Genomic DNA, 24,166 nt, shown 5'->3' with positions numbered 1-24,166 from the left:
GGACGCGGGTGCGTGGAATTGGGAATCCTGCTTGAGGGCGTCCACGCGATCTCCTCGGCTTGTTCGCTGTTACCTGGATTCCAACTCTGTGCTCTGCAGTCTCTGCGGGAGAAGCTGGAGGAGGGCGCGAGCTGACAGAGATGGAGGCGTGGGCTGTGGTGGGAAGTTAGTGCGTGAGAGAGGAGAGGTAAAAAGGGCTGGGTTGGGAAACAGGACGGTTAGGTTCCAGATCCAGGTCTGCTGTCTCCTTTTCCATTCTGGGATGGGGGCAGTCTCCAGGCGTTTAATCTGGTAAATATATCTTGCTCAGCTGGCTTTGGAATGACTGATATGGATTCCCGATCCAGTGTGACTGGGTCAATCGACTGGAAAAGAAAATGGAGAAAAGTTCATTCCAACTTGCCGTGCTGTCCCACTCATTCCTGGCCACTCCCTAAAACCTCTTTATTTCAGATGCTCATTTGCACACTGCTCTATGCTACTTTTTAGAAGCTAATCTCGGAAGGTGAAAGATTCTCCTTACCTCAGGCTACTGCTCTGCCTATGACCTATTTGATTAAAACAACCCTTTTTCACAGATACTACCTTTTCCCCATAATTAGTGCCTGTTCACGTTCCCTGACGCTGTAAAATCCTATGAACTTGTGTCAGCTGGTTATTTGATCTAACTCTCCAGATTCCTGCCACCTGCGCCTTACTGAACCCTTCCTTCCATTGGTATTGGCTCAGCGTCTTAAATCTTCATTCTGAGTCCTACCATCATCCTTAAAGGTGTCTGTTTAGTACTTTAGAAGTACTTTAGAGTTTAAACTTTAACAGTTCTTGACTTTTATTCCATTGGTGGTCACTTACAGACCACTTAAGCTATTCTCAGTCACACTCATACCTTGGACCATTTATCATCCAGACTGTTCCTCCTTCGAAATCTTAAGTGCTAGCATATCATCCTGAACATCTCTAACCTGTCCTCCTAGCTCTATAATTATTTATACTGAGTAATTTATTAATTTTTAACCTATAAACTCCTAGTATATTTTGTTGCTTTTTCTTACTTTGAGTTGAACGTTTAATTCATCTCATTCTTGTTTAATTATATATATAAGGCTTTGCTATTGCCTAACAGTAGAACTTGAGCTGTTAGATTTTGAAGTGCAGTGTTTTTAATTTGAGTCGTTTTCCAGAAGCAAAAGTTAAATTTCAAAGTAGTTGAGATTTTTTTTCTATTTCTACTTGATGTTAAGATCTAGTTTTCATTCTGGTAATAAATGTGGTTTGTACCACTTTTATTTACTTTTTATTTATTGAGTTTTTTGGTAGCTTAGTAAACAGCAGCTTAGTGCTTGAATAGGAACTACATTCTATCTGGTTTTATATATCAGGCTAAGCATGTTATTCATGTCCTCTGTACTATCAATTTTGGCTTACTTGTTAAGGACTGAGAAAGTTGCCTTAGTCTCCCATTTCTGTGGTGGTATTGTTGCTTGCATCTCTTGTTTTCTGAGGGTTTTGCTATAAATATATTTCATTGTGTTAACTTAGTAGCAGTCATACTTCATTATGAGTTGTACCTTCAATCATTTAAAGTTTCCGCTTTGTCTCATTTTATTCATTTGTGCTTTTAATTCAATATACATCTTAATTCAGTATATCCCTGCATATTACTGTTGTTTACATTTGTTTGTTATTTTTTCTATCATCCCTTTAAGCTTTGGAGTTCTTTTGTTTTGGATGTCTCTTAATTTTTTACATAGTTGAGTTTAAATTTTTACCCAGGGCATTTATTGTTACAATGGATATTCTTGTTGTTAAATCTGCTTTTTTTTTTAATGCTTACTTGGTTTTTTGTTTTGTTTTTAATATGTGATCTGTGAACGTGTTTTTCTTCTTTCTCCCTGTATGTTAATTCTGAAAGTATCTGGGCCCATAGTTCATTGTTCTGCTGGAACTCAGTGAGTGATACCTCTTAAGCACTTCGGAACTTTCTTTTTTCTTTCTTTTTTTTTTTGGTAATGAACGTGTACTTTCCTTAAGCTTTGGAGAAGGTTTGTGTTGGATCTCAGAATGTTCCCTCAGTTGTTCCACTTTGCCCTGTGTCCCCATGTAATGGGGATACTAATGAGTATATAGATGGCGTCAATACATTTCTACAAGACAGAAAGTGAAAATATAGTTTACAGAAGCAGTGTAGAAAAGGTCACAACTTAGAATATGCTAGGAGGTGACCACAGTGGAGGTGGAAACCCATCTGCCTATGAGAATCTTAAGCTGTTTCAACAGAGTATGGCAGTGAGAGTTAAATAGAACATAGGAATTGAGTGAAGGGTTACATGTGAAACATCTATTCCAGTCATCTCCCCAACCTCCCAGCCCTCTTCCCACCTACACAGAGAAGCAGTTTAGCTCCAGTGCCTTCCTCCCACAAAAAGTTCTTCCCTAAATAAATTGAATAAACCATCTGAGGAGAAGGAAGGCTTTTAGGTTAGGTGTTGACATTTCATAGTAAAACCTTTTCACTCTGTTGTGGGGGGAGCCCACAACTTGACAGCCTGCTCCTCCACTCACCCTAAATCAAAGTCTGCCAATGTGTGTGTCTCACTGATACTCACATGGCTCTTGGTAAGTCTCCCATTCAGGGTAGACACCCATTAGGAAACCAATCTACTGATACAGAAGAAGTAGAAATTCATATGATGATCTGGAATAATCAACCTAACACTTGATTCTTAAATATGAGCAGAAAACTAGGGAATACCAGATGTCTAAAAACCAAGATAAATAGAAACCCTGACCACAGAATCAAAGGGAATTTAGGAAACAGAAAACTCAAATTAGAATCTTCAGAGAAATTTGAAACGATATTGTGACTGTACAAGCACAATGCTATGGAAAAAGAACCACTGGCCTAGCGGCTTATAATAAAAATGACTCCTGAATGGTAAATTGCATCTGGACTGGGAGAAGTGTAAATCAGATAGAAAGCTGGATCTGAACTTCCCTGAACGTAGTGACTCATAATCTGGCACACTCTTTGGGGAACCCTGAGAGCTGCACTCGTAGAGTTGTTAGATATCAGCTCCTGTAGAAGGCTTTTCAGCCAAGATGCTTTCTGCCCAACCTACATGGTCCACATTTCCTTGCACTTGAGCTATACTCTGTGAGAATTGCCACTGAAGAAAAATTCCAGTTACTCACTCCTCTGTTAGCAAGCTTTGTTTTCTGTCCAATAGCCTTCTTAGTAACCTAAGTGCCAAATATGACCTGTGGTAGTCCTGCAACGTTTAAATGTTTTGTTGAGCCTAAGACCTCCCTGACTGATGGGCATTGCAGACTGGCTCATAGCAAATCCTAACAAATTAAAACTTTTGATTGTTATAGTCTGGGAATGCACTTTTTGACCTATCCATGTTCATTATCTGTAGGTCATATTTATGTCTTTTTTTCAGTCTCTTGGGTGCCTGAATATTGGCTGTGCGTCTGAAGCTCCTGAAACTTTTCTCACTGCATATATATGTATATAGTACACAAGTGCTTAGCCCAAGCATGAGAATTATTGGAATCCTCTGATAAGACAAATTTGAACTGCAGTGGGAGCTCTGTGTAGGAAGATGCAGCCTTTGAACAAGTTGACGGCTATCTCAAAACCTCAAAACCTGGCTCCTCACAAACAAAGTGAGGTCCTGAGAGCAGATGTGTCTTGGCAGCCGGAATCCATCCCAGTCGTGGAGACAGATGACTGTGAAGCCTCTCGTCTAAAGTTCAGACATTTCCAGTATTTGGAAGTGTCTGGGCCTCATGAAGCCCTGAGTCAACTCTGGGAGCTCTGTCTTCAGTGGCTGAGACCAGAAATTCATACAAAGAAGCAGATCCTAGAGCTATTGGTACTGGAACAATTCCTGACAATTCTCCCTGAAGAAGTCAGGACTTGGGTGAATTTACAACATCCAAAGAACAGCAAAGAAGTGGTGAGCCTGATAGAGGATGTAATTGATATGCTTAAGGATGAAGGTGAGAATATAGAAAATTGGAGGTAGAATAGTTGACCCTTCCCATATGAAGAAAAATTATCTTAAAAATTTTTTATGGATGCATAGTTGATGTACAGTATTTATGTGTTACAGGTATATAACATAGTGATTCATAATTTTTAAAGGTTATTCTCCGTTTATAGTCATAAAATATTGGCTGTATTCCCTGTGTTGTACCATATATCCTTATAGCTTATTTTATACATAATATTTTATACCTCTTAATCCTCTATCCCTATATTGTCTCTCCCCCCTTCCCTTTTCCCACTGGTAACCACTAGTTTGTTCTCCTATATCTGTGAATCTGTTTCTTTTTTGTTACATTCACGAGTTCTATTTTTTTGATTCCACATGTAAGTGATATCATAGAGTATTTGTCTTCCTCTATCTGACTCATTTCACTTAGCATAAGAACTTTTTCTGTAGCTAGAAGATGTCAAGGGCCAGATCATGAAGAACTTTACTATATTAGGAAGGCTGAACTGAGATCTCACAGATTGAGTAGGGGAGTAAAATAATTTGATTTACCTTTCAAAAATACTGTGTTGGCTTCAGTGTAGAGCAGGGATCAGCAAACTATGACCATAGGCCAAATATTTTTGGAAATAAAGTTTTATTGGAACACAGCCACACCCCATGCATTTACATTTTGTCTACAGCTGCTTTCATACTATGACTAGACTTATTACTTATAGCAGAGACTGTATTGCCTGCAAAGCCTAAATAAAGTATTTACAATCTGGATCTTTACAGAAAAAGTTTATCAACTTCTGCAGTAAAGGATAGCCCTGAGAGCTCTGAAAATAGGAAAACCAATTAGGAAGTATTGTAGTAGATCAGGTGTTAGAGAATGAGGAAGCATTTGGGAAAACAGAGGAGTTTGAACCTAAAGGGTTTACATATTAGGTGTGAATGGAACAAATGTTCTGACTTGCATGAATGCAGTGTAAGTAACAGTTTTTGTTGGAGAGGAGATTGATATATTAATTATGTGGCATGTTGAATTTGAGGTCTTTGTAGGACAACCACAGTGAATAATCTAATATATAGTTAAAAATATGGCTTTAGTGTTCAGAAGTATACAATTTCTGTTGCTGCTGTAACACATTACCATAAACTTTGTTGCTTAAAACAATATGAATGTATAGTCCTACAGGTCTGTAGATCAGTGGGTCTCTCTGGGCTAAAATCAAGAAAGAAAAATATGGAAACTTATAGGTATGAACGGAAGTAGGAAAAATACAAATCCTTAGGAAGAACCAGTATTTAAGAGCTGGCATAGATCTAACTACCAATTATAGAAAATAGAGAATAGAGGAACATGTTAAGCTATACCATGGGAATGCCATTACTAAAATCCAATCTGTGGGAAACTGCAAGACAATCCAGTTTCTAAAACAAAACAATTGTAAGGGAGTAGGGAGGGGCTATGGAAGAGGGATTTAGAGATTAAAAGAAACACAAAACGTGTGTAATTGATCATGTGAATGTGTGGACCTTATAAGACATGAGGCAATTGACTGGATATTTGACTAGGCATTATTGATTAGAGACAGTGATGATACTGGTACTGGGATTATATTTAGTCCTTAGCCAAAAAGGAAATAAAATGAAGTACTGAGCAAAATAAGAAAACTCAGGGAAGCAAGCTAGAAAGGAGTAATCTAGAAAGCAAGGAACCAGGAAAGATTGGTATCTTGAGCTAAGAAAAAAGAAATCTTCAAGAAGGGAGTGTTCAACAATGTTGCAACAAAAAGGTCCTGTTAAGATGAGTATTGAAAATAATTTATTGAAATTGTTGATTAGATCCGTGGTCCAACATGGGTCTCCCTGGGCTAAAATCAAGACATCAGCAGGAATTCATTTCTTTCTGGGCCTCAGGCTCCCTTTCCCCCAACTTCAAAGCTGGCGGTGGTGAGCCAAGTCCTTTTCACACTGCCATCTCTCTGACACTATTGTCATGGTGTGTGCTGGCATACATGCACACGCTCACACTCACTCTTTCACTCTCTCTGTCTCACTGACCACAGCTGGGAAAAGTTCTCCACTTTTCAAGATTAATGTAATTTGATTGAGACCACCCAGATAATCCAGGATGATTTTTCTTTTTAATTTTTATTTTTTTGGCTGTGTCGGGTCTTTGTTGCTGCACACGGCCTTTTTCTAGTTGCAGCGAGCAGGGGCTACTCTTCGTTGCGATGCTCGGGCTTCTCATTGCGGTGGCTTCTCTTGTTGCAGAGCACAGACTCTAGGTGTGTGGGCTGCAGTAGTTGCAGCACGTGGGCTGAGCAGTTGTGGCTTGCGGGCCCTAGAGTGCACGGGCTTCAGTAGTTGTGGCGCGCGGGCTTAGTTGCTCTGCGGCATGTGGGATCTTCCCGGACCAGGGATCAAACCCGTGTCCCATGCATTGGCAGGTAGATTCTTAACCACTGCACCACCAGGGAAGTCCCCAGGATGATTTATTCATCTCAAGGATCTTTAACTTTAATATTGCTGAGTCCTTTTTTTTTTGGCCGTGCCATGAGGCTTGCGGGATCTTAGTTCCCCGACCAGAGATTGAACCCCGGCCCTGGCAGTGAAAGTGCTGAGTCCTAACCACTGGACCTCCCTTTTGCCATGTATCCAAGGATTAGGGCATGGACATTTCAGGGGGCTATTCTGCCTATCACATGGGTCAAAAAAATACGAAGTATGAGGTGGGAATGTGATAATCATTATAGACTATTCTTGAGAAGTTTGGGAAGAAAATGAGAGGTTTCAGGGTAATACAGGACCGAGAAAGGCTTTTGTTTTCTTTTAACGTGCCATGGATCCCTGAAGAACCCACTTAAAGTGTTTGCCCATATTTTACCTACCTTAGACCTCTCAGGGCTGAAGTGGCTACCTGGCTAGCACTTGTCAGAAACATTTAATGAAAAATGTATTAGCCACTGCTACCTGGGACAGCAAATAAACAGTTGGGACAAACGTAGACTAAACAAAAAGATGGGAGGAAAGGTGCTTTAGAGAGTAAGGGATTTGAAAGCTCCTACATATTCTTAGAGATCTAGAAGGCTGGGTACATGTTCAGAAAGACCTGAGAATTCCCTGATTCTCACCTCTGGCTGGTCTTCAGGCTCTGCTCGATCAGGAAATGAAGACTAAGGCAGGGGTGAAAACTATCTGGCTAAGTATTGAAGGCATTTTCTGATGCAGACAGCCCATCTGCAAAGGCTAGGAAATGATTTTTGTTTTTCTGGTTTCAAGCATTTAAGGAAATCTCTGGAATCGCTAGCTAACCACTAAGTTAAGGAAACAGACTTAAGTGGGCACACACAACAAAGAATATAGACTTTATAAATTCAAAAAAAGGTTGAAAACATCAACAACATTGATAAAAGTTTAGCTACAATGACCAAGCAAAAAAAAGAGAAGACCAAAATAAAATCAGGAATAAAGGTAGGGGTATTACTACTGACCTTGCATAAATCAAAAAGATTATCAGAGAATACTGTGAAAACTTAGATGAAATAGAAAAACTCCCAAACTACCAAAAGTGACTCAACTCATCTGTAACGACTAAAGAGACTGAATCAGTAATTTTTAAAATTTCAACAAAGTAAACCCAAGGACAACATGGCTTCACTGGTGAATTCTACCAAACATTAAAACAATAATTAACACCAAACTTTCTCAGACTCTTCTAAAAAACAGAAAAGGCAGGAATACTTCCTAACCTATTCTATGTTGGGAGTTTTAATCTGATGCCAAAGCCAGAGAGAGACATCACAAGAAAAGAAAGCTAGTGAACCAAACCCAGCAGCATATTAAGAGGATTATACATCATGACCATGTGGGATTTATCCCAGAAATACAAGGATGGTTCAAATGTGAAAATCAACATTATACACCATACCAGTACAATGAAGGGAAGAATCACATGATCATCTCAATTGATGCAGAAAAAGCATTTGACAAATTTGTATATGAATGTTCATAGCAGCATTATTCATAATAACCAAAAAAATGGAAGCAATCCAAAAGTTCATCAACTGATGAATGGATAAACAAATTGATATTCATACAGTGGAGTATTATTCAGCCATTAAGAGGAACAAAGAACTAACACATGCTACAACATGGATGAACCTTCAAAATATGCTAATTTAAAGAAGTCAGACAAAAAAGGTCACATACCATAGGACTGAATTTACATGGAATGCCCAGAATAGGCAAATCCAAAGAGACAGCATGGAGGGAAGGGGAATGGGAGGTGACTCCTTAACGGGTATGGGGTTACTTTTGGGGGTAATGAATATGTTCTGGAATTAGATAGTGGTGACGGTTGCACAAAACTGTGAATATACTAAAACCCATGAATTGTGTACTTTAGAATGGTTAATATGGTGAATTTTTTGTTATGTGAATTTTACCTCAATTATTTAAAAAGGTGAAGTAAAAGAGATTACTGGATCAAGCTAAGATTGGATGTTAGATATAAAGGATCAGTGTTCAAGGAATTTCAAGTCTGAAGAGAGTAAATCTGCAAGTGATTTACCATAAAATCCAAGCTGCATAGAAAAGAAAGTAACTTCACAAGAGGGATGATAGACGGGGAGAAAATTAAAGAAGCAATGTACTATGGTGGAACCTTGATGGAAGGATAGGAAAGTTGAAAGGATAGGAAAATATGGTTAGGGATTGATTCATTCAAGTTTGTTCTCAGAGTAGAACAATTTGAAGTATATAAGGACCCCAGTATGAAAAAGGAAGTAGCTTGATTGCTGATGGTTGTTAGAAACAAGGTTGTCAAGGGTCTTCAGGCTGGGTTGTTGAAAAGATTATGATTTGGTGTGGAAAGCAACAATTTTAGCTAAGTAAAGTTCTTACTGACCTAGTGCAATTACTTATTTAATGTCTGTCGTTCACGACAGACTATAGGCTCCCTGAGGGCAGGCATCTGTGTGCCTCACACATGGGAGGTACTCAGTAAATACGGGCTGAATAAATGAATTTGCAATAGCTTAGTGTATTACAACATCAAGAAGGCCCTAGCTAAATGGCATGAACCACTATGAAAAGTTTTTGTATGAGCGTAGAAAAATCTTTATGAGGAAATGGGAATGGAGAAGTATGCATATATCAAAACGACTACCAAGACCATAGTATTGGAGGATGAGAAGAGGTGGCTTTGATGGTGGCCAAGATCCATTTTAGATTAGAAGGGAGAAAGAATATTTTATAAAGAGCTAGGGAATATATAGGAATTTTTCTTTGAATGGCATGAGAGTTTCAGAGAACACAACTGTAAAGGTTCAGGAAGGAAGTCAGCAGGAAAGAAGAGTTACGGGAAGGAAACAATACTCAGAGCAATAAAAAAGGGATGGCTCTTTGAAGGCTTTTGCATCTTTTCAAGATATCTCGCATATTTCCAAGAATGACAAGACCAAGAAACAATGTGATATTCTACTATGTATAAAATAGATAACTAATGAGAACCTACTGTATAGCACAGTGAACTCTACTCAGTGCTCTGTGGTGACCTAAATGGGAAGGAAATCCAAAAAAGAGGGGATATATGTATTTGTGTAGCTGATTCACTTTGCTGTACAGCAGAAACTAACACAACATGGTAAAGTAACTGTACTCCAATAAAAATTAATTTAAAAAATAAATCATATAAAAAAAGAACGTGGTATTGACTGTCCTAGGGGTTATGGGACTGAGCAGACAGGTTTCACAAAGTGTTATAGGCCTGAATAAAGTTAACAGACTGTAATCTTGTGGCAGTATTCAAATTGCTGAGAAATTTGGATTTTTTTTCAAATCCTGCCTTTATTTATAAAACGTAAATAATTCCTGCATTGTTTCTATTTTTTCTTATTTCACCCTGAATCAATGAAAACTTCTTCACAGACCAGTATTGGCCCATAGTCTGGCATTTGAGGATTAGTGGTGTAATTAATGAATCTCGGAGAAACATTAGGAAGTAGCCCTTGGGTATACGTCTCACCAAAGGGCTGGAGAAGAGAATCGGTTGCTGCTTCGATTTTTATGTCCTGGATGAGTCAGTAGTCCAAGGTGACCAGACTGCCTGAGTCTGTGTATAGTATACACAGAGCGACTTAGAGGAAAAGAATCCTTGAGTAGATTAATCCCCAATGTCTTTGAGAAAGTGATTGGTTGGGTAAAATATTCTTAGCTCCCAGTAGAATTACAGCCTGTGGTGGCTAAGCCTTAGTTAGGATTTAGTTTTGACAAGATTAAAGTGTTTTTTTTTGGATCTGCTATAACCACAGATGAGGCATCAAAATATTATTTTGGCCTTCTCTCTGATCAAGGAGTTCTTGACCCCTGGTAGAATATGCAAATCACTTTTAGAGCTTTTTAAAAATATAAGATCTGGGCCCCACTCCTGGAGATTGTGGTTGCTGGTAGAGCCTGACATCATTAAATTTCAAACTTCTGAAGTAGCATGTTAAAAGTACTATAATTATTAAAAGTTTCTCCAAGGAAAAACTTGTCTCCCTAATGTTTTCCTTCGTCTTCCTCAGGTATAACCTGCAAGGATTCTGCCCTACTCCAGAAGGGGAGCGTCAAGCAAGAAAAAATGGGAGCTGACTCACTAACAGGCAAATCCCAGGTAAATTAGGATTCCACTCTATTGTAATGTTCTGCTTTTTCTTTTTAGGTCTGTGAACTTTTGCCAAACAGTTCCATCTAAGAACATGACTATTTTAGTTGATGATATGCTGGACATTGGATCTATTTTACTTGATGATACACTTTTTGGAAAATATTTAATTTTTGTATATTCTCTGTGCATCTCTACCCTTGAGATTGTAGATGATAATTGAAGGTATAGACATAGGGCCTAACCAGGGAATGTTTAGAATGAAAAGTGAAGTAAGCCGAGGGCAGAATCCTGAGCAATGTCATTTAATAGGCAGGAGCAGAAGAAACCTCAAAGGATACTGAAGTGAAAGGACCAAAGTGGTAGAGGAAAACCAGGAAAACATGATGTCACTGTGAAAGCAAGGAATGACCGTATTTCAAGGAGAAATCCTTTAAAAGTTCAGAAAAGTGCAGCCTGAGTAGTGTCTATTCTCTTAACATCATGGAGATACAAGCATGCATGGGAATAGAAGCCAGGTTGCAGAGGGTTGAGGAAAGAGGAAAAGTGAGGAGGTAGGCAAAACACATGTAGACAACTTATTCACAAAGACTGGCTCTGAGGTAGAGGAAGGATTTGTGTGTTTCAGTGTGATTGAAGGTAAACTATAAGGACAAGGTTGAGAATGCTGGATAGAAAAGTGCAACAGCTGATGGGATGAAGGCCCTTATAACCAGTATTTATGCAGTGCCTAACATTTCTAAGGGCTGGGAATATGACAGTAAATGAAACAAAATGCCTGCCTTTGTGGAGATTACATACTACTAGAAGTAGACAAACACAAGCAAATAAGATAATTGCAGATGGTAATAATTATTAGGGAGAAAATAAAGAAACAGACTGATTAGGAAGATGGCTACTTTATTGGGTAATCAGGAAAGGCCTATCTGACAAAGTGACATTGGGCTCTGAGACCTGAAGGATGAGACATTAGCTGACAGCGTTTCTCAGTTAGAGATGCTCCCTGTTCTGCTAGGAGAGCCTACATTTTCATTATAAATTTCCCTCAAATCTGCCTTAAACTCTTCCTATTCTGAACTCTTTCTGTGTAAATTATTTGTACTCTATAGTAATTTTTTGTTCCACAATTATTCCAACCGGTTTTTCTCCTCGGTTAAAATGTAAGCTAATCTAGAGTTAGGACAGCCCTTCATTTTCCTTTCGCAGCCCTCAAAGAGTACCAAGTTGATAGGCCCCTAAGGTAACTTGATTTTTATCACTTGGAACTCCAAACGTTGTCCTATCAATTTTTTTTTGTATATTCTTGCCACCCACCCTGTTCTTTCCAAATTCATTTCTCCTCTAGTAATATCTTTGAGACCTTTGATTAAAAAGGAACTTAATGTTTTAGGAGCCAGTGACACTCAAAGATGTGGTTGTGGAATTCAGCGAGGAAGAGTGGGGGCAACTGGACCCTGCTGTAAAGAACCTGTACAGGGATGTGATGCTGGAGAACTATAGGAACCTGAATTCATTGCATAAAGGTGGCGTCTGCGTATTTACCTAATCTGCCCTTTAGCAGTCTCTTCATCTACTGTTAAGAACTACTGTTGAAGTGGTTGAGGGCATTTGGGTTTCAGTTTAGGTTTCTTAATAACTTCTGGGCACAATAGCAGATTTTCTTGCTGTATGTGATTGAAAGTCTTTTCTGATGTAGAGCTAGAAATACACAGGTCCACTGGCCTTATCTTTTAGCAGCTCTTAGACTACTACTTTGGGATGGGATTCTCTTCCCTATAAAAATGTCTGAAATGTGTTTGTTTGTTTTCCTTTTCCCCGTGTACAGAGCATCTACTTTCCAAACCAGTTGAGACCTCCAGGTTGGAGAGTAAGGAAAAAAGTTGGATAATGGAGCAAGAAATTCTAAGAACAGCTGTTTTTGGTAAGCAACAGGTAGATCTGAGGCATTTGTAAGAAGCTTCTGTTCATTTAATACACAGATAATGTACAACCCAGGGTTTGAGTTGTTGGTTGGGAGGTGACAGCAAACCAGCTAAACTTTGAAGAAGAAAAGTCATTGCTTTTTGTTCACAGATTCCTTTTCTTATATGGACATGCAAAAAAGTGGTGTGGGTTAGGAACACAGACTCTTTTATTTTTTTTTAATTGAAGTATAGTTGGTTTACAATGTTGTGTTAGTTTCTGGTGTACAGCAAAGTGATTCAGTTATGCATATATATATGTATGTGTGTGTGTGTGTGTGTATTCTTTTTCATATTCTTTTCCATTATGGCTTATTATAGGGTATTGAATATGGCTGCCTGTGCTATACAGTAGGCCCTTGTTAGTTATCTATTCTATATATAATAGTTTGCATTTGCTAATCCCAAACTCCCAATCCATCCCTCCCCTCCTCCCTCCCCCTTGGCAACAAGTCTGTTCTCTATTTCTGTGAGTCTGTTTCTGTTTCATAGATAAGTTCATTTGTGTCATATATTAGATTCCACATATAAGTGATACTATATGATTTTTTTTTCTGATTTACTTAGTGTGATAATCTCTAGGTCCATCCGTGTTGCTGCAACTGGCGTTATTTCATTCTTTTTAGAGCTGAGTAATATTCCATTGCATATATGTACCACGTCTTTACCATTCATCCGTCAATGGACATTTAGGTTGTTTCCATGTTTTGGCTATTGTAAATAGTGCTGCCATGAACATTGGGGTGCATGTATCTTTTCAAATTATAGTTTTGTGTGGCTATATGCCCAGGAGTGGGATTGCTGGATCATATGGCAACTCTATTTTTAGTTTTTTAAGGAACCTCCATACTGTTCTCCATAGTGGCTGCACCAGTTTACATTCCCACCAACAGTGTAGGAGGAGGAACACAGACTCTTAACACAGGCAGAGTTGCCTGGGGCAGCCTCCCTGCCAAGTTTCCTCTTCTGTAATGTAACAGTGTTTACCTCCACATTACTGTGGGGATTAAATGAGTTGATATGTGTAGCACACTTAGAACAGCGTCTGGCATGTGGTGTTATATAAGCAAATGTTAACATTAAATCATATTCTCTCTTTTAAAGAAAAGGAACTGCTTTATACTAGGGTGACTCCAGTAATCTTCCATTTTTCCTTCTTTTACTGTAGACCTCCTTAACTTGTGCCTTCCTACCGTCAACGTAATCTCTTTATTCTTATTAACATTTTGTTTGTGAAATTAGAAATTGTTGTGTGCTTAATATAAATTTTAGTAAGTAAAGTATAAAGAGGAATATAACTCACCCTGTTACCTCACTACCCAGAGCTATGCAGTATTAACATCGTGGTTTGTTTTCTTAAGCCATTTTCTTTGTGGTGATGTGTGCCTATGGCTTGTAAATATTTTTCAACAAAACTGGGATCATCGAGAATGTGTCATTATGTATTCTGCTCTTCTCACCTCATGTGATATCATGAACAAAAACCCATTTAATTAGTCTATGAAAATGTGGTTTCTAATTTGCATATGACAGCCCCTCACACATGTATAATAATTAACCATTCCCCACCCCAACTGTTAGACATTTAGTTTGTTGCCAGGTTTTCAGGCATATATGATTCCTTTCACAGGATTCCTTCTTAGAAGAGGAACTTCATCATCAAAGGGTATAACTATATTAACTGTCTTGTTACATTAGGTTATATTCTCTACAAAAGAACTATGTTGTCTACTACCAACTCATACTCACTAATAATGAGAGTGTTACTATCACTTTAGTTATTATATCTCTATTATCACCTGAGCAAACACTGGGTATCATTTACCTGAAATCTTTATTAATTTGTTAGGCAATTGACTCCATTTATTCTTTCATAAGGTAAATCCTCTCCCTGATTATCCTTTCAACCACATTTCTCCCTGCTTTTTTTAACTTCTATTTTCACCATTTCTGCCTCATTCTCCCATTAGCTTTTTAACATTTTCAGGTCATTATTAATTTTTTAACTTTCTCTCTCAACCCTACACCCTCTTCTAATACTCTGTTTCTCACCTCTTTATAGCCAGACTTCTCCAGGTGTTTTATACTTGCTTTTCTCTTTTTCTCACCTTTTATTCCTCAACCCGTTCCTGTTGAGCTTTTACCCGAAATACTAATCTTCAACAGTTCTTGTTCAAGTCACTCATGACTTTATCGGAGCGAGCTTCAGGGGACACTTTTTAATTCCTTATCTCATTTGACTTCTCAATAGCAAGTGACACTGTTAACTGCTGCTCGTTCTGAAAACACTCCTAGGTTCCTGTAATACTCCTGAGTTTCTTCTCTTTCTGGCTAGTCTGTCTCTGTCTACTGCAGACCTGTCCTTCTCTACCTATCTAATACATTTCAGTTTTTCAACATTTGATCTCATCCTGTCTTCTCTTTTGACTCTGTATTTTCTTCCATCTACAACTGAAGCTTCAATGATCACACATTTATAGCAGCTTACAAGTTCATATCCCCAGCTCAGGCTTCAGCTCTGAACTAAAATTTATATACACATGACATTTCTCTTGGATGTCTCAAAGATGCCTTAAATTTCATAAAACCCAAGTGATTTTTTTCCTTTCCAGTATTCTTCCATTGTTCCCTAGCTGGATGAGCTGCCATCCATCCAGTTATACAAGTACAGTTTAAGTATTATCCTTGACAGCCTCTTCTCATTCACCTCTCTAATACTTGTTTTTTATCCTAAATATCTCTTAAATGTCTCTACTTCTCTATCTGCAATGCCATTACTGTAGTCCATGTCCTGTCATCTCTCACCTGAACTATCACCATAGCCTCTTGTCTTAATACGAGATCTTGGCTTCCCTCTTAGCTCTGTCTCCCCTCCACAACTCCAGTGTTTGAACCACACTGCAGTCATGGAGATCATGGTTTATCATGTACTTGCTGAAACTTCTGTACTGAATCCAGTTTTGCTTACTTCACAACACACTTGTCCCTACCTACTTCTCCAACCTCATCTCATAGTACATCCTTTTTGCACTCAAACCACACTGATCTACTCTGTCAGCCAGCATCAAATATGTATTAGCATCTACTGTGCCCTGTGCACTCTGATAGGTGTTGGGGTTCAGTAGAGAAAAAACACTTCCATAGGGAACATATTTCTGTTGTCCCTTGAGTGTGGCTTGCCCTCTCCCATCACAGGACCTCTGTGCGTGTTGTTTCTTTACTTAATGCTCTTCCTCCTATCTTTGCCTAGTTGACTCCTATTCCTTCAGATCTCAAATAGGTCCATATCTCCTCAGGGAAGCATTTCTTAACTAGGTTAGTTTTTTCTATATACTCCCATAGCACCATATTCTTTTCCTCTTACCATTTATCACAAATATACTCTACATGTGTCTCTGTGAGTCTTTGTCTCACCCTAGGCTTTGTGTTCCTTGAGGGAAGGCAATGTGTCTCTTTCTGCCTACATTTATATCTGCGCCTTTTGCACATATGTAGGAACCAAAGAAACAGATAGATAGATTGACAGATACTGGATTATGAGAAAAGTAAAAATTATTTGTTTTGGTCATCTGTGATTCAGTAAATGGTTCTTTTATGTCCATTATCAAGATTTTAGAGGTTTTTAATTGGTATATTATAAGCTTATGTTTAATTCTCACTATTGACCATATTTGTGGCAAATGAGATGTGTCTGAAGACATTTTTAAAAATTATTTTATTCATAGAGCCTGCCATATTTTTTATGTTATCATGTATCTCCCCCATTGTTTTATATCTGTTAATTTTATACATAAGAATTTTTCCATCCCAAAACTAAGGAACATTTTTTCATTTTATTCTGACTCCATCTACTTCATTATTTAAATATAATATACCTTAATCAATCTGGAATTTACTTCAGTAAATGTCATTTATTTTACCAGTTAATGGATTTTGGTGGATTAATGATGGCCACAAAATCTTTGTCACTCCCTCCATTGAAGTGTAGATGTTGTTTTCCCTCCCCTTGACTCTGAGCTGGCACTAGATTCTTTGATCAATAAAATGTAGCAGAAGTGACACTGTGCCAATTCCAGGTCTAGCCTGTAACAGGACTTGCAGCTTCCGCTTCTTTCTCCTGGAATTCAGCAGCCACTAGTTTTAGTACCCTGATACCACTATGCTTATGAGAAGCCCAACTTGGCCACATGGAACATGTATACACACACACAAATACACACATGCATCATGTCTTTTTTTTAAGATTTCCACAGTTTTTTGAATTGAAGTGTAGTTGATTTACAATGTTAGTTTCAGGTGTACAGCAAAGTGATTCCATATATATATGGAATATATATATATATATATATATATATTCTTTTTCAGATTCTTTTCTCTTAATGGTTATTACAAAATACTGAGTACAGTTCCCTGTGCTATACAGTAGGTCCTTGTTGGTTATCTATTTTATATATAGAAGTGTGTATATATTAATCTCAAACTCCTAATTTATCCGTCCCCCCTTCCCCTTTGGTAACCATAAGTTTGTTTTCTATGTCAGTAGGTCTGTTTCTATTTTGTATTTAAGTTCATTTGTATCATTTTTTTTTTTAGATTCCACATATGGGTGACATCATGATATTTGTCCTTTTCTTTCTGACTCATTTCATTTAGTATGATAATCTCTAGTCCATCCATGTTGCTGCAAATGGCATTATTTCATTCTTTTTTATAGCTGAGTAATATTCCATTGTATATATGTACCACATCGTTTTTATCCATTCCTCTGTTGATGGACACTTAGGTTGCTTCCACGTCTTGGCTATTGCAGATAGTGCTGCAGTGAACATTGAGGTGCATGTATCTTTTTTAATTATGGTTTTGTGTGGATATATGCCCAATAGTGGGATTGCTGGGTCATATGGTAGTTCTATTTTTAGTTTTTTAAGGAAACCTCCATAGTGTTCTCCATAGTGGCTGTACCAGTTTACATTCCCACCAACAATGTAGGATGGTTCCTTTTTCTCCACACCCTCTCCAGCATTTATTATTTATAGAATTTTTGATGATGGCCATTCTGACCAGTGTTAAGGTGATAACTCATTGTAGTTTTGATTTGCATTTCTCTAATAATTAGGGATGTTGAGCATCTTTTCATGTGCCTTTTGGGCATCTGTATGTCTTCTTTGGAGAAATGTGTATTTAGATCTTCTGCCCATTTTTTGATTGGGTTGTTTGTTTTTTTGATATTGAGATATATGAGCTGTCTGTATATTTTGAAAATTAATTGCTTATCAGTTGCATCATTTGCAAATATTTTTTCCCATTCTGTAGGTTGTCTTTTTGTTTTGTTTATGGTTTCCTTTGCTGTGTAAAAGCTTTTAAGTTTAATTAGGTCCCATTTATTTATTTTTGTTTTTATTTTCATTACTCTAGGAGATGGATCCAAAAAGATATTGCTGCATTTTATGTCAGAGTGTTCTGCCTATGTTTTTATAGGAGTTTTATAGTATCTGGTTTTACATTTAGGTTTTTAATCCATTTTGAGTTTATTTTTGTATATGGGGTTAGAGAATGTTCTAATTTCATTCTTTTACATGTAGCCTGTCCATTTTTCCTGGCACCACTTATTGAAGAGACTGTCTTTTCTCCACTCTATATTCTTGCCTCCTTTATGGTGGATTAATTGACCGTAGGTGCATGGGTTTATTTCTGGGCTTTCTATCCTGTTTCACTGATCTGTATTTGTTTTTGTGCCAGCACCATACTGTTGTGATCACTGTAGCTTTGTAGTATAGTCTGAAGTCAGGGAGCCTGGTTCCTCCAGCTCCATTTTTCTTTCTCAAGATTGCTTCTGCTATTCTCAAGATCATCTTTTATGTTTCCATAGGAATTAAAAAATATTTTGTTCTACTGTGAAGAATGCCACTTTCACAGTATGTATATAGTAGTGTGTATATATTAATCTCAAACTCCTAATTTATCCCTTCCCCTTTCTCCTTTGGTAACCATAAGTTTGTGTAATGCCAATTACACAAAATGTAATTTGATAGAGATTGCATTGAATCTGTAGATTGCCTTAGGTAGTATAGTCATTTTGGCAATATTGATTCTGCCAATCCAAGAACATGTTATATCCTTCTTTTTTTTTTTTTGCGGTACGCAGGCCTCTCACTGTTGTGGCCTTTCCCATAGTGGAGCACAGGCTCCGGATGCACGGGCTCAGTGGCCATGGCTCACAGGCCCAGCCGTTCTGCGGCATGTGGTATCTTCCCGGACCGGGGCACGAACCCGTGTCCCCTGCATCAGCAGGCAGACTCTCAGCCACTGCACCACCAGGGAAGCCCCACACATATATATTTTTAAGGCTCACCAAATGTTTCAGATATTGAACAAGAATCAACGATCCAAGTTTACTAGAGACAGTATAGATAAATTTGGATAGAGAATATAAAGCCAGATTTTGGAGAGTTTAACTAACTAGGTGATTTGAGAAGTTGGGGGAAATTGTTAGGCCAAAGAAAGGCAGAGGTGGTTTGGCATGGGCTGGTCTCCAGGAGAGAAGTAGGCAGAGACCCAGAATTAGGATTATAGGCTAAGGTTTAAAGTGTTTATTTTTGTTTTAGGTTAGAGACAGGAACAAAGTCTTACAGATAAAGCACAGTTTATGAGTTTGGAATTAATGGTCAGGAATAAGCCAGTGATTTGAAATCTATTAGAGCAAAAAGAGAACAAATCATTGGTTAATATTATGTGTAAAGATAAACAATGGTATTAACACTAAAATCAACAGATTCTTAGGCCTATTACCATAATTATTTAATATTTACCTGAAGGTTTTAACTAATGAAAGAAAAATAAATGAAACAAATGAGAAAATTAATAGAAAAGAGAAAAATCTATTTGTGTATGATAACTTTCTACTTAGAAAATCCAAGAGACTCAGTATCAAAATGATTGTATCTGTTTAGAATTTCGTTAAGGTGGCCAGATATAAAATAAAAATATTAGCAGCTTTTCTACATATTAGAACCAACTGACTTGAAAATAACAAAATACATGAGAGTGATTTTAAAAATAGAAATAAGGAAGTTGCATGAAAAATGAGTTGTACAAATATGAGGAGAACATAGATTTACTTAGGGAAATACAACTAGGAATTTTGCTATTTAATAAATACTACTAGAACAAAATTACGGTTTTGGTCATCTATTATTTCTAACAAATTACCCAAAAACTTAGTGACTTAAAACAATTATTTTATTAATTCTCACAATTTCATGAGTTGACTTAGGAATTCTTACATTCCATATGATGTTCGCTGAGGATGCAGTGTTTTGGGAGCTTGACTGGGATGGAATGGCCAAGATGACTTGGCCATTCCAACTATGATCACATAGATGGAAGTTGATGCTAGCTGTCACTGGGAACTTAGCTAGTCCTGTGGACCACAACACCTATATATGGCCTCTACTGAGGCAAGGACTTCTCACAGCATGGCAACAAGGTTCTGAGAGGGAACATCCTGAGAGGAATTGAAAGCTGTGGGTCTTTTAAAGGCTAGGCCCAGGGACTTCCCTGGTGGCGCAGTGGTTAAGAATACGTCTGCCAGTGCAAGGGACACAGGTTCGATCCCTGATCCGGGAAGATCCCACATGCTGAGGAGCAACTAAGCCCTGAGCTTTAGAGCCCGCGAGCCACAACTGCTGAGCGCATGCGCAACAGCTACTGAAGCCCACATGCCTAGAGCCCATGCTCTGCAACAAGAGAAGCCACCACAATGAGAAGCCCGTGCACCACAATGAAGAGTAGCCCCCTCACTGCAACTAGAGAAAGCACAGTGAGACAAAGACCCAACGCAGCCAAAAATAAATTAATTAATTAAAAAAAATTTTTTTTAATAAAATAAAGGCTAGGCCCAGAAATAGTCTAGTATCACTTCTATCACATTGTGTTGGCCAAGCAGTCGCAGGATCAGCCCAGATTCCAGGGGAAGAAAAATAGACTCCACTTCTCTATGAGGAGCGTATCAGAGAAAGTGCCATAATTCTGATCTGCTATAGTCTGTCCTCTGGCCACAAATTAACTTTATTTTTCTCCCTTGTTAATTACATTTACTGTCTCCTAAGATGTCATTTCATTATGGCATCAATCTTGAAGTCCAGGAACTCATCCTGTAAATTAAGTCCAGGTTTGGAAGAGGTTCCTATCTCTCTGAAAACCTGTGAGTTAAAGGGACAAGTTATCTGCCCCCACACATCCAATATACACTGGTGAGGTAGAGACAGGAAATCTACAATCGATGTTTCCATTATATTCCTAGGCTTCATCCTAGGAGATTCTGATTTAATTGTCTAGTTTCCAGTATGGGCATTTTACAGACAAATAATGATTTCTCGTAGAGATTAGACTAAAGAAGCCTGAGCTGATATATACTTGACAGAGCTGGATGTATCAGTGAGAGCTGCTTTGAGGTAAAAGTCATTTCATAAAGTAAAGTAATAGTACCTAAGGACAGATTAGATATGAGAGATAAAGAGCAATGGTTATTCAAGTTCTCTTCATGAACCCTAGTGTAAATGTTAGAAGGCCAGTGACTCACTGAATGAAAATGAGGACATTGAGGGAAGTTCTTTCCACATGGAAGATGATAGTCTCTCATTTGTTGAGTTTTGGAAGAGAGTAGGGATGGTCAAGTAGAGGTGTTCTAGTGACTGTGTGAAACTGCAAAGCTGAAGGTCTTGCTTGGCTACCAATAAAGTATAGAAGATAAAATCATTAGATATATCTGATGTTATGTGGAAAAGGAGAAAGAAGGGAAGTCAGTTAAATTTAATTTTTTTTTAAAATGCTAGAATATACAGTATACTGGGTATATTTATATAGAAACTAAGTGAAAAAGGAATTTGAGAAGGAAACTGGAACTCTATCAAATGAAATAGAGAAAATGAAGGCAGGTGAAAACAGAAGAACCCAACCTGAATCAGAATAGGTAAAGTTTTGAGTTCTAGGAAACACATAGAAGTGTCTGAGCACTGTTGGAATCAGGAGTGATTATTTTGAGCCCAGGATAAGACTGGTTTCCCTGCTATCATATATTACAGTTATTTCTGCCTCTGTTAAATGCAGGGAATAATTTCTCTGTATGGAAAATAGGGGCACTGTGATTGCAAGTTTGCTTTTAGCTGTTAAGCTATGGGACCTATAAATTTAGACATGTTCCTGAAGAAATGATTAAATTGGTATTTTTGAAGGGCTATTATGTGGAACACCTTGGGGTAAAAGAGACAGGATGCTAGAGAAAGGAAGATTAGGTATAACTTTCACAGACTAGTTATGAACCAGTGATGGCTTGAACTGTGATATGCCATGCCATCCCAGTTCATATGCTGATATTTTACCTAAGTTCTGTGTATTCTCCTTAGTATTCTTGAATAGCTCTTATATTTTATGATCTCCTGATCCTTTTAAAAATATTTTTATCCCATTTATTTCTTCTTTAATCCTTGTTTTCTAACCTTGCCTCACATTTCCATTCTGTATTTAAAGACCCATAAAATATGCGTATACCCTTATATGGCTTAGTGTCCCTTTCCTAATTAAGCAGTTTCCCTTCTTCTTGTTCATGGAATTTTAAATTTATTTTTAGACAGAGAGATAATTTCAGAAAATCAGGATTTAGTTCCAAAGCAGAGAATTTCTGGAGAAGAATCATCCCATGCAGTGATTATGACAAGACTGACTGAAAATGGACATCCTCCTTTAGATGCCTGGAAAAGTGATGATTGGTTATATAAGAACCAGGAACACTGGGACATAAATTTGCCACAAGAAGCTTTCGTTCATAATGCAGTCTACACTGAGGGGGGAGACTTTGAATATAGTGAAAATAAGGAAAGCTTTGATGTTAAGTCAGTTAACTCAACTTTTGACACACAACAGGGAGTTCCTATGAGAAGGGGTTCCCCAAAGTGTGGTCAGCTTAAAACTAACTTCGAATTTAATTTAGACTCAGTAGGTAAGCAACATTCAGAATATAACGGAAGTGGGAATGCCTTGAACTTGAATACAAATACTCAGCACCCAAAAAGTCATGCCACAGTGAATTCCTATGAATGTCATCAATGTGGGAAGGCCTTCAGCCGCAGTTCGTCTCTTGTTCGACATCAGATCATTCACACAGGAGAGAAACCCTATAAATGCAACGAATGTGGAAGATTCTTCAATCGACGTACAAACCTTACTAAGCATCAAAAAATTCACACTGAAGCAAAGGCCTCCGAAGGCAATAAATATGTAAAACTCCTCAGTCAGCCTGAAGACAGTAATAAAAATCCAAGATTCTGTTCTGCAAATAATCCCTATGAATGTGTTAACTGTGGAAAATCCTTCACCCGGAGCTCCTCACTTATTCGACATCAAGTGATTCATACAGGAGAGAAACCATTCAAATGTAAGGAATGTGAGAAAACTTTCAACAGGAGTTCAAACCTGATTAAACACCAAAAACTTCATACTTGAGAGAAGTCCTATGACAGGAAGAATGTGGGATTATCTTCAGTCAGAACTCATTCAAAGTCCATGAATTTATTCTGGAAGGAATCCTGTGAATATAGTAAATGAAAGAAAATGTTTGTTGGAGATTATTCTTTAATTGATATGACTGAATTAATATGGAGATAAATCTGTTATTGGATAGAAACCTGAGGGAGCTTTTCCAGGCTTCAAATGAAGTCATAAGGGTTCAGAGTTAAACATATCCACATGATAGTGTTTGTCTGTCATTATTCCGATATCCATTGTCATCATCTTCCCCTAGTTCATAAATGGAACCTATGGAATACTTATATTCACCTGATCTATTGATGAAGTAGATATTAGGGAGGAGCCAAGCAATACCCTTGGAGTTGACATCTAATAAAACTCAAACTTTCAGTCCTTATAAGAAGGTCACAAGAAACCAGGAACTCACAAGAATATATCCATAGAAAGACACTTCTAAGGACTGACTCTGAATTAATGGCAAAGACCACAGTGACAGCCAATTACTTCACACCTAGTAATATCCTTAGGTGTCCTCGTGTGGAGTGGGGACTGGAATTGGAAGAGGGTTTTCAACTGCAATGGTGGGTGGACGTGTTGTTAATCTACATGTATTCTCAAGATCTGCATTTGTTGAAGTACTGTTTGGGATGTAGGCTTGAGAGACATCCATAGCCTTGGGCTGTCATTTATCCCAAACATTAAAAGGTGAACAGAGTGTCCTAATACTCTGTGTACCAGAACTGCCTCTTTTTTCTGTAAGCTACATCAGGATCCCAAAGGGTTCTTGAGACAAGATGTTTATCTTAATTTGCCCCCAAAGATTCATACTGGAGACATTGCCAATGAATGTTGATGGTGACTTTTGTCAGAGTTCATATGTTATCCAAAAGCAGAAAACATTCTGGAGTGAACTCCTATGATGAGTTAATAAATGTGAAAAATTATTCTATGTTCATTTGTTCATTCTTTACATCACAAGCTGTTAAATTAAGACAAAACTCTACACAAGTATAGATAATTGACAGGGAAATTCATATAAACAT

General features: G+C 37.9%; 1 protein-coding gene across 2 annotated transcripts in view; it reads left to right on the top strand.

The window, feature by feature from the left end:
* Window positions 1–23,099, top strand: part of ZNF215 (zinc finger protein 215) — a 145,381-nt gene extending 122,282 nt beyond the window's left edge. For both annotated transcript variants that reach the window (XM_024757102.1, XM_024757103.1), the window contains 5 exons: window positions 3,444–4,005; window positions 10,559–10,647; window positions 12,029–12,161; window positions 12,464–12,559; window positions 22,228–23,099. In XM_024757102.1, coding sequence (XP_024612870.1) covers window positions 3,606–4,005; window positions 10,559–10,647; window positions 12,029–12,161; window positions 12,464–12,559; window positions 22,228–23,099 — 1,590 coding nt within the window. In that variant the 5' untranslated portion in view covers window positions 3,444–3,605. The remainder of the gene's footprint in view (window positions 1–3,443; window positions 4,006–10,558; window positions 10,648–12,028; window positions 12,162–12,463; window positions 12,560–22,227) is intronic.
* The last annotated feature ends 1,067 nt before the right edge of the window (window positions 23,100–24,166 follow it).

The sequence above is a fragment of the Neophocaena asiaeorientalis genome, unplaced genomic scaffold, assembly GCF_003031525.2.
Source record: "Neophocaena asiaeorientalis asiaeorientalis breed wild unplaced genomic scaffold, Neophocaena_asiaeorientalis_V1.1 scaffold504, whole genome shotgun sequence".
NCBI lineage: Eukaryota > Metazoa > Chordata > Mammalia > Artiodactyla > Phocoenidae > Neophocaena > Neophocaena asiaeorientalis.
This window is presented reverse-complemented; position numbering and strand designations above follow the sequence as displayed.